The 11,501-nt window shown below is 43.7% G+C and overlaps 1 protein-coding gene across 1 annotated transcript in view; it reads right to left on the reverse strand.

Moving 5' to 3' along the window:
* The window catches only part of LOC129702347 (phosphatidylinositol 3,4,5-trisphosphate 5-phosphatase 2A-like), a 109,823-nt gene extending 98,605 nt beyond the window's left edge, over positions 1-11,218 (reverse strand). Inside the window, exon 1 of the mRNA XM_055644109.1 lies at positions 10,660-11,218. Coding sequence (XP_055500084.1) covers positions 10,660-10,802 — 143 coding nt within the window. The 5' untranslated portion in view covers positions 10,803-11,218. The remainder of the gene's footprint in view (positions 1-10,659) is intronic.
* Between the last annotated feature and the right edge of the window lie 283 nt (positions 11,219-11,501).

Genomic DNA, 11,501 nt, shown 5'->3' on the forward strand with positions numbered 1-11,501 from the left:
GTTTCGGGTCGGGTCCGAAGAAGGGTCTCAACCTGAAACATCACCCATTCCTTCCATCCAGAGATGCTGCCTGACCCGCTGAGTTACTCCAGCGTTTTGTGTTTATAATAACTGTGTCAGTGCTAGAAATGGTACGGATTTTAGAGCTCACTTGCTACTTGCCTGGCAACATTCACCTCCTTGCCAAAGTATTGAGTGCAGGACTTTGCTACCAGATGGCAGCACAGTGCCCAGCAGCGGCGTGCACCACAGCCTAGGCTGATCTAGAGAGTGGAAGCATAATTTTCCCAGCGTGATCCAACAATCTGCCCTATAAAGTTGAGCAGGTTAACTGTTGGAAACAGCGATGCTTTTAGAAGCTGTCAATTAGCCAGTTCTAGCTAAACCAATCTGTCCTGGCCTAGAATAAGGAAAATCTACTCTGACGGCCTTGCAAGAGAGGTTAATAATTGTTCTAGATAGATATGCCATTTATTGTCCCTATACATGTACAGTGAAACTGAAAGCTGCTCGTACTCATGCATACTTAGCACAAAAGCTGTCAATTAGCCAAAAAACAGGGGGGGGGGGGGGGGGGGGGGCTCTAGCTAAAGGTGCACAATCTCTGCCTGGCCTAGAATAATACAAAATCAGATGGAAGTCCATGTTGGGCGGTGTAGTCAGTGCTTGAATTTATAGTAGACTATTCCTACAGAGCACCTATAGCGCCCTCCAGAGGGCAGCAGGTATAACATCCAGTCCAAAACGCAGGATGGGAGCTGTCTTTGATGTTTGCCCTGCTAAAGATGTCCATCAGGGAGGGGAGGTGTGCGCTGCTGGTTACCCTCTGAAGCCTCTCCCTACTGCCATGGTGCAGCTGCCATACCATGCTGTAATCTGTTATCAGGTTAGAGTAGGACCCTCAGGAAGTTTGAGCCTTATCGGTGGAGTTTTAAAGAGTGTGGTTGCCAATTACTAATGTGCAATGTGAGTTCTGTTATCATAGGACATTTTATTAACCTTTGAGATGGTTAACGTTGTGAGGACAAGCATGGAGCATCTTTCACGTGAGACAATGCAGGGGGCATCCTGTGTTCTCTGCAGCAACATGTTTACTCTAAAAAGATTTATTTGTCAAAACATTAAAAGCTTATAAAAATCTGATTTGTGGCACAAAAATGCTATGCAAGTGCAATGGCTTCAAAGAAAGACGACAAACGTGAGGTTACGAGTTGATAGGAGCAGAAGTAGGCCATTCGGCCCATCAAGTCTGCTCCGCCATTCAATCATGGCTGATCTATCTCCCTCCTAACCCCATTCTCCTGCCATCCCCCCATAACCGCTGACACCCATACTAATCAAGAATCTATCTATCTCTGCCTGAAAAATACTCAATCACTTGGCCTCCACAGTCTTCTGTGACAATGAATTCCACAGATTCACCACCCTCTGACTAAATAAATTCTTCCTCATCTCCTTCCGAAAGGAACGTCTTTTAATTGTGAATAGAATAATCAGCATGCAAAAATTAAGGATTTGAGAATATAAAGAGAAAATGGAACCAAGGTATATATATACAGTATTTTTCCAAGCTGGGCTTCAAACTACATATTAATGGAGATTAGAGTTACAATTTGTCCTTGTCTTTCCCCCTCTCCTCATTTAAACGCCAATGTACATCAGCAACGCTGCCATCATTGCCTCCCTGATCCTTTATCTCATTGAACACACTGGGAAACTAACTGGGAAATGACCTCTCTCCACTCTGTGCTCAACTCTTATCAATATTCATGCAAGATTCAATTCTATTTGTAACAGTTTGTCGCCATTGAACCGCCAAGCAGATGGTTTTGTTAAACTTGGTGAACTTTTCTTCTCATGTTGGACTATTGCTTTTCCCAAAATTCACATCCAAACTGATTACAAAGTAAAGTAATGTATCTCTGTGTTAACAGACGGGGAAAGTAACATCAGAGAGAAGGATACATTCTTTCCAAATTTGAATAAAGTATTCAGTCACTTCCTCTTCAGTGAAACTATCTGCCACGTTAAGCCACAAGCATTTACATCAGCTTTTTGTGTTGATCTTCGGTTTAAACTAGCATCTGCAATTCTTTCCTACCCATTTACACCTCGTATTTGGAAGTTGCTAAGAATTAAAGAGCAGTGTGTTTGGACTTGGAACGTGATTTATTTCAGAATGTTGTCTTTGAGATGTTTGATGAAAAAGAAGCAGTTTTTTTTGCATGTGTCAAAGACCCTGCCACAGACCAGCATGCCCTCCTGCTTGACATCTTTCAGCTGATTGTAACATTTTTGCAGCTTTTGAACCACTGCCTTGCTTGCTCCCCTCACACAGCTGCACTTATTGCAACTGAAGAATAACACAACGGCTGTAAATCTGCCGGGGTTGTTATAAGATTCAGCAGATTTGGGGGGAATTATAAGACAACATGCCTGCACATAAATGGCGATGAGGGCAAAATGATTTACAAATGGGAAGCTGCTGCTTGCAAACGTTTGAGGAAATACAAAGAAACACTGGAGATGCCAATCTCTGTGATGTACAGGAAGTTTCAGACATGAAAGACAGTCAATGAGCCGTTAAAACTAGGTCACGGCATTTTCTCCTGTGGCAAGTGATTTGCAAAGCAAATTACAGCTCAGGCTACAAAATGAAGTTAAAGGTTTTAGTTTCTCAAATAAAATACTTCAGTTGACTAAGTGAAATTTGTGCTACATGTGCGAACCGAACAGATGGTTGGACTATGAACCTGTAAGAGCTTTTCTGCCTGTTTATTTATAGGATGTGAGAGATGTTGGCATTGCCTATCTCTAACTGCAGGTGGGAAGCTGACAGTGAGCCTGCAGCTATAACCAGCACACCTGGTGGCTGCTAGGGCAGGTGGGCACGAAACCAAAGTGCGATATGCGAGACTTGTTGTGGGAGGTCAGTGGGAGCAAGACTCCAGCTGTGTGGGAGGATGAGAAGGTGCGGTCTTGGTGCTTGTTCATGAGTTCAGCGATGAGGCATTCTGCCGAAAGCACTTTGACACTCTGCTCAGGGAACTATAACGACTTTCTTCCTTGGAGCTCCTAACGCATACCATGCTGACCTGGTGATTTTGTGGTCAACGATGGTTTTCTGCAGAAACGTTTTGAAAAAATGCAGTTGGCAACAGTATTAAGTCAGAAGGAACTGTAGATTCTGGTTTAACAGACACAAAGTGCAGGAGTAACTCAGCGAGACAGACAGCATCTCTGGATAGATGGAGTGGGTGACGTTTCGGGTCGAGATGTCTGAAGAGATGTCTCGACCTGAAACGTCACCAATTCCTTCTCAACAGAGATGTTGCCTGTCCCGCTCAGTTACTCCAGCACTTTGTGTCTATGTTCAGGAATAATATAAGCCCTGTTGTACTTGGCAGTGAAGGCCATAGGTTTGTGAAGCACTGTCAGGCAAGGTGGTCCAGTACACCTTGTGGGTGGGGTCTGCTGCAGCCACACTAAAACTATATCCTATCAAATTTTTAGTGGCAATTTTTATGAAACATTCACAAATATAAATGGAATGGAACTCAATTGAAGCATCATCATGAAACAAATCTTTAACACAATTTATTTGTTTATGAGAAAGTTACATTTTTCATACCACAATATATGGATTCAGAACAAAATTGACTGCCACGATTGCCTTCTAATGCATTATGTACAGTATTTAAACACAGTATTTTTAAGTGTATGGTTGATTGCTGTCAGTAACTGCTCATCACCTTCTACAAGCATTACACCATCGCAGTTATGTTTATGGACTCAGAGTCACACAGCGCAGAAACAAGCCCTTCAGCCCATCATTTCTATGTTGACCATCAAATACCGTACTATAAGGGCAGTATGGTGGCGTAGCAATAGAGCTACTGCCTTACAGCGCCAGAGACCTGGGTTCAATCCAGACGACTGGTGCTGTCAGTGTGGAGTTTGTACGTTCTCCATGGGTCTTGCATGGGATTTTTCCAAGAACTTTGGTTTCCTCCCACACTTCAAAGAGGAAACAGGTTTGTAGGTTAATTGGCTTAGTATAATTGTAAATTGGCCCTAGTATGTGTAGGTTCGTGTTAATAGACAATAGACAACAGGTGCAGGAGTAGGCCATTTGAGCCTTTGAGCCAGCACCGCCATTCAATGTGATCATGGATGATCATCCCCAATCAGTACACCGTTCCTGCCTTCTCCCCATATCCCCTGATTCCGCTATTTTTAAGAGCCCTATCTAGCTCTCTCTTGAAAGCATCCAGAGAACCTGCCTCCACCACCCTCTGAGGCAGAGAATTCCACAGACTCGCTACTCTCTGTGAGAAAAAGTGTTTCCTCGTCTCCGTTCTAAATGGCTTACTCCTTATTCTTAAACTGTGGCCCCTGGTTCTGGACTCCCCCATCATCGGGAACATGTTTGTAGATCGCTGGTCAGTGTGGGCTCGTTGGGCTGATAGGCCTGTTTCAGTGCTTTATCTCTTAAGTAAAAAATCAAAACTGTATTGATCCCATTAACCAACACTTAGTCTTGAATCATCTACGTTTTGGTGTTTCTATCCTTTAATGTGCAGAGTTAGATATGAGTAGCTCGATATCTTCCTATAATATTTCTCTGCAATGCAACCCAATCAAAAGGATGTCAGCCGCAAATGAAGGCATGTGTGTGGTCTATTGTACAGCCAACATCGCCACTACTTGCTTCCTTTTTCCCACCTGAATCATGGAGAAGGCAAACCCCAGGTCCCCAATGAAAAGCCCATGTTCTCAAAGCTACAGTAGGGAGAATACAGGTCAGGCTTGGAAATGACAGCTTTTGTTTAGTTTAATATAGAGATACAACATGACAACACGCCCTTTGGCCCAGCATGTTGTTGCCGACCAACGATCACCCATGCACTAGTTCTATCAGATACACTGGGGGCAATTCCTATGCCAATTAATCTACAAACCTGCACGTCTTTGGGATGTGGGAGGAAACGTGAGGATCCGGAGAAAAACCACGCGGTCACAGGGAGAATGTCCAAACTCCGTACCAACAAATGACACCCAAGTAGGACAGGCCCTTTAGGGTTTAGGTAGAGATTAAATAACAATTGTCAGGATCAAACTCAGGTCTCTAGCTGTGTGAGGTAGCAACTCTACCGCCGCGCCATTGTGCTGCCCTTTGGGGACACCATGTTTCTGCAGTTTGTCCCATAGCCTGCATTTAGTGAGGGCAAGGCACTGTTATAAGTCTTTGGTCAACGGTGGACCATGAATTGTAATGGGAAAGACAAATGGATGGAAAGTGAGCATTTGAAGCTCTGGCGAATGCAAAAGACAACGGTGATGTTAAGGGCCTGTCCCACTTGGGCCTCATTTGCACGTCATTTATGCGACATAATTTACGCATCACAACGCGCGCGTGACACGCGCATGGCATGAATTACGCGTGCATGGTGCATGGTGAGGCGTGGTGGCGTAGGCAGTATGCTACCATGGCGTAGGCACAGTAGCGCGCGGTGCCCCAGGGTTTTGGGATTCTCAAAATCCTCGCGCGTCACCTGCGTGACGTGCAAATGACACCCAAGTGGGACAGGCCCTTTAGGGTTTAGGTAGAGATTAAATAACAACAGTGATTTTACAGAGAGCCTTGAGTATTCATGAGAATAAAATTGGAAAGGAAATTTGCCCTACTGGGATTGGAGGATTACAATTAGCAAAAGTCTCCTTCCTGAAGATTTCCCCACAGTGTCGGGAGAGAGAAGGATTGAATGAGTAGGGAACTGCAGATGCTGGTTTACACCAAAGATAGACACAAAATGCTGGAGTAACTCAGTAGGATGAGCAGCATCTCTGGAGAGAAGGAATGGGTGACTTTTCGGATCAAGACTCTTCTTCAGACCTTCTTCAGAAAGATTGAATGATGTTTACACTCTTTACCACTGTTCCCAAATCATTTACTTGACTCATGGTTAATTACAGACAGACAATTACTTACAGAGAAAGTTGAGGCCATAAGCCCACTGTACTGATAAAGGAAATAGAATAGTGTCATAGGGGGCGGGGAATGCAAATTATTTTTGTCCAAACATTTGCCCAACTATATCCGACATTTTTATTGTTCATCTTTATCAACCACTTCAGTAGCATTTTAAGATTGTTTTCAACCTCATCATCAAAACCAATAATCGTGGAGAATTTTACTTCGGAGTCATGTGAGTGATTCCGTGAAGAAGACCCCGCCAGTCAGGATGCGCGTCATTACGTCGTTCGCATGGTGCAGCACCGGACTGGCAGGCGCGTCACTCCTGCCAGCGATAAGTTTAAACCTACAGGTAAGTTTTGTATTTCTTACCAGGTTGTGTTTTTCTTACAGGAACCTCTTCTTATAGAGGTTTCCCGCTGGATATTGTAGCGAAGTCCGGACGAGCCGCGGGGAAACCGGCATTGGGCTGTGGGAGACTCCGGTCCGGACCGCAGAAGCGCGGGTAGCCGGCGGCCGTTGGGTTCGCTACTCCAGTCGCTGACGAGGCGGTCAGTGGCTTGCAGACCGTTGTGGTTCCCGTGGAGCGGTAAATCCAGGAGGAAGGCGGGATCACCACCAGAGTGGCTGACAGTGTGGTCAGAGGCTCCCAGACCGCTGTGGTCCCCAGGACATGGGGTAAAACCAACAATAAGTCGGTCAGGCCTATGGACTTGGACGAGTCGGGCCGGGAGGGATTCCCTCCGGAATGGATACCGTTTTTGCACGGTTGTTCAAAAATGGAGCTCCTAATGGAGAGGATGCTCCATCAAGATACACTCCGACAGGAGGAGTTGTGTCAGCGCCGGCCTATGGGAGAGCCCGCTCCAGCGGCATCTGTTTCAGGGCTGCTTAACGTCTCCCTCTTGGAGGAGGAGACATGCGCCAGTATTATTCGGACGCCAAGTCAGTATTCGGGAGTTTATCCCATGAATGTTATGTTTCATCCTGGTATAGGTCCGTTGGAGGGGCCATATCAGCGCAGGTATCCTCAGGTTCCTGAGCCAGCACCTGTTTCAGGGCTGCCTACGAATCTCCCTCTCTGTGTGAGAGGAGTACAAGAGGTCAGTATGTAACTGACTTCAAATACTCTACAACCAAGGTAACCAGGCAGGTAGGTGGGTCTGGCACTTCGGAAACATGGGGTAAGTGGACCACTTACAAGTTGGTAATATTTACACTTGTCTGTACCACACACAAATGGTTAAGACATTGTCATCTACTCAGCGGCATCTAACCATGTAAAACTGCACAATACTAGCATTCCAAGCAGGTTTGGAATAAGGGCCAGAATTGTCTTTTGAGGCAGGCTCAGTATTATGGCCAGGATTGCTTTCGTGACAGGATCAGAAATATGGCCAGAGTTGTCTTTAGGCAGGCTCAGAATTAGGCAGGTTTGGGCCAGAGTTGTCGTTCGAGGCAGGCATGGAATGATGGCAGGCGTGGCCTGTTCATTGTGAAAGATGGAGAATGTCGTTTAACTCGCATGTGCAGTATAAACTTTTCCGAATAGGAAACTTCGTTACTGACTAACAACTGATTTTCATAAGAATCTCAAAGATACATTCTATGCAACTCCCATTTACAGGGATCGCCGGAGACATTTGAAATTATTAGGAGGAGGCAATGATAACTGTGATGATAACAATAAAGCATTGCAAAATGGGCTAAGTTATTTACCCAGGGTATTTACCAAATTACTAAAATTGGTGCTTGGACTACTCAGAGTTCAAAACACTTGTTATGTCTTGTCTGGGTGATATTCTAACGCTGTATTTTGCTAAAAATCAACTGTTTCAGCCTCAAACTATATTTGTGAAATTGGGCCTCATCCATGCAGTGAATTTAAATTGTTACCAAATAGATTTGGTGGTCATTGGGACTTACCTTTAACTATTAATTAATCTATGACACTGCCCTGGAGCAAGGGATTGGAGTTAATAGAAACCTGTAACAACCTTGTTGTTATAAAGCAGCCTTCTATTCATCAAGAGTAATTGGCAATATAGTAGCTGTGATTCAGCTGTGCAAGTGAACTGGCATCGTGCAAAGTAGCAACCTCTCAAGTGCCATGTAGGTCATTGTTAACAGACCTATGCTATTATCAGCTGAAGCTACCAAAGTCACAATGATGGACGAACAGTATTCAGCATTGCTCCAGTAGTTTGGTCAGTAAAATTTCAGTTATATTACAAACTAATGCTAAGGGCTCGAACATTGAAAATTGCGAATGTCATCTCTAGTTCGGAGGTGCGTGAGTTGCCAATTCTTCAGTTATTGGTATCAACTATCTATCGACACAAGGCGCATTCTATGGGTTAAAAGGTTATTGAGTGAATATGCATAATCTGCATACTCAACTTCAAATTGATACACTATAGTGGTGGCATATGTTAGGCACATGGGTGCAATCAAGTAAAAGTATCCTGTAATAATTTACCTAATCTCATTTGCCACTGGTGTATCATCAAGTACAGGTCAATGACAACACAGAATGGGTGTTCGATCACAAAATATTTATGAAATTATGGTTCGATGAAACGCCGAATATCGATATGTTGCTTTCATGCTTATTCACCGGTTGCAAAAATATATGGCAAAACAGTGGCGAGAGATACATTCTCACTACAAGGAGGAGGAATGTTCTTTTATGCCTTCCTCCATTTTGCCTCATCAGTCGGGTCTTGTAAATAATATATATAATATTTTATGTTTATGTTTTATGTTTATGATTTAATTAAGCAGAGCAGAAGGGGCGTTGGGTCTGAAACTAGTTTCATGGCATACCCAGGGACCTTCGGTTATGTGAGGGCACACATATACAACAATACGTCAAGGTCACCAAGAGCCTTCGAGGCTCTGAACTTTATAAGAAGGTATCCGTTCAGACCATCTCCAGGTGATAAAACGGGGTTTGATTTATGCAGGAGTAGGTACTGATTTTCAAATCTCACTCCACCAGGGCTGCTACAACATCGGCAGCAAGGGTTATTTACGTTGCACTGGACCTCATCCTAACGGCTGCAGCATGGTCAAATGAACGAACTTTCCAAACATTTTATAATAACCCATTGCCAGACCAGGGGTATTTCCAACTCTATTTTAGGTTCTATTTATAGTTTCCCTCCGGATGAGAGGGGTTACTATTATTATTACTTGTTCATTAAACAGCATCAGCGTGTTTTAAATCTATGTCATGTCTGTATGCATTATGAATGTTTCCCTCATCTGTCAATGAAGCAGTTGTGGTTGTGTAGACTCGCTTCTCACAGCATGAAATCACAGAGCTTTGAAATCTTCACGAAATCACTCGCGTGACTCCGAAGTAAAATAGTAAGATTAAACGAGAACTTACCAGTTTGAAGTTTGATCTTTATTTTATGAAGAGTTGCGTTGGTGATTACGTGCCCTCCACACCCAACCCTCTCTCACAAAGGTCATCTGGTAGTTCTAGGTTTCTGATCTTACTATGTTACTTCCATTACTGTTACCTGTGGTTTCACTCCGCTGCTTTGAAGATTGACGCGCATGCGGACTGGCGGGATCTTCTTCACATAATCACCAACGCAACTCCTCATAAAATAAAGATCAAACTTCAAACTGGTAAGTTCTCGTTTAATCTTACTATTCTACATCAAACCCCCTTCTCCAGAGAGACATTACACCGTAGCACACTAATAGATTGACGAAGAATACCTTGGATCCATCCTTTCTTCATACCTGTGATATTCCCGGGGTGTTTTCTACTCCCCATTTGTTATCAATAAGCTGTGTTAATGCTGCTCAAAACCCACAATACTCTCTGTTTCACCATCTGTGCCTTTGGGTGCTTTTTTAACTGACTATTCATCCATTCTTCCTGTATTTCCTTTTTTATTTCTTCTTTAGTTTTAGAGATACAGCATGGATGCAGGCCTGTGTAGGAAGGAACTGCAGATGCCGGCTTACCCTAAAGAAAGACACAAATTGCTGGAGTAGCTCAGTGGGATAGGCATCATCTCTGGATAGAAGGAATGGGTGACATTTGGGGTCAAGACCCTTCTTCAGACATCTTGCCCCAAAATGTCACCCATTCATTCTATCCAGAGATGCTGCCTGACCTGCTGAGTTACTCCAGCATTTCGTGTATGTCTTTGATGGAAACAGGCCCTTCACCAAGTCCATGATCACAGTCGGGACAATTTACAGCAGCCTGCATACACACAGCCACAGGGAGAACGGACAAACTCCATATAGACAGCACCCATACTAAGCATTCAACCCAGGCCTCTGGTGCTGTAAGACAGCAACTCTATTGCTGTGCCACCGTGCTGCCGATAACCTGATATGTAGAAATTAAATACAATAGATGGACACAAAATGCTGGAGTAACTCAGCGGGTCAGGCAGCATCTCTGGAGAGAAGGTGACCTATCTCCAGAGGATAGCTAATGTATTAGGTTGAAACTCTTCTGCAGACAATGTACAAAAAACACAAAATTGATAAGCCAATCTAATATTTCCCCTTAACGATCATTCCCTGTTACATTTCAAATAATAATGGTATTTATAAGCATTCAAGCAGTTGTAAACATAACAGAATGTTTGTTACAGGAGTCCCTCATAGAATGATTAGTCCTCTTGTGTATATCAATAGATACTTACAACAGGCAAAGTGCATATGCTCCGACCACTGATTCACTGCCTCTCACCAGGAAACTCCCATCCATTCCAGCTTTAGCAAGCAGTTCCTCTGCTTTGGCTCGGCTGATGTTCAAGTGATACCATGGTGGACTTGGTGCGGCCATCGTGATCACGCCCCGGTGATCAGTGAAGCCTTGCAAGAAATAAAAGAATCATCAGCAACAATGTCTCAGTCACGCTCCGGTTGATAGATCCCTCGCAACCAATCAATAGGTCCTGGATTCAACTTCTACACCTGAGACCCGAATACTAACTCGAGTTTATTGAAGGATTACCATCAGGTAATTTGTAAGAATCACAAGACTGCTGTCCTGCAATTATCCCTAAACCTATAATCACTAAAAAGCCGTTGTTCTGATAACTTCTGCTTCTGGGATCCCAGAATAGACCAAGATAATGAGGAACTGTTTCTCTCAGAAGGTCATGATCCTTTGAGATTCTCCGCCCAAGGAAACAGTGGAGGCTGAATGATGAATTCCATTCGAGGCCGAGACATGGATTGTTGCTCTGTGGGGGAGGTAGGAGATTTAGGGAACTGGTAGAAAAATAGCCTGATGATCGGTCCCGAATTTGTTGAATGGAAAAATAAACTAAAGGAACCATATGACTCCTAATTCTTAACTATAAACAATAAATTCTTATAAAGTATTTCAGAGTTTATACATAAAGACTTGGGCTACAGTAAAAAGCGATACTAAACTTGTAGGAATCAGTGGCGAGGACACAGCGCGATATTATGTTCATTTCTGCACAGCTCTCTCTGCAAAGAATTGCTGAATGCTTGGAGATAGAAGAGATGACCT

Source organism: Leucoraja erinacea, chromosome 12 (assembly GCF_028641065.1).
Source record: "Leucoraja erinacea ecotype New England chromosome 12, Leri_hhj_1, whole genome shotgun sequence".
Lineage (NCBI taxonomy): Eukaryota > Metazoa > Chordata > Chondrichthyes > Rajiformes > Rajidae > Leucoraja > Leucoraja erinaceus.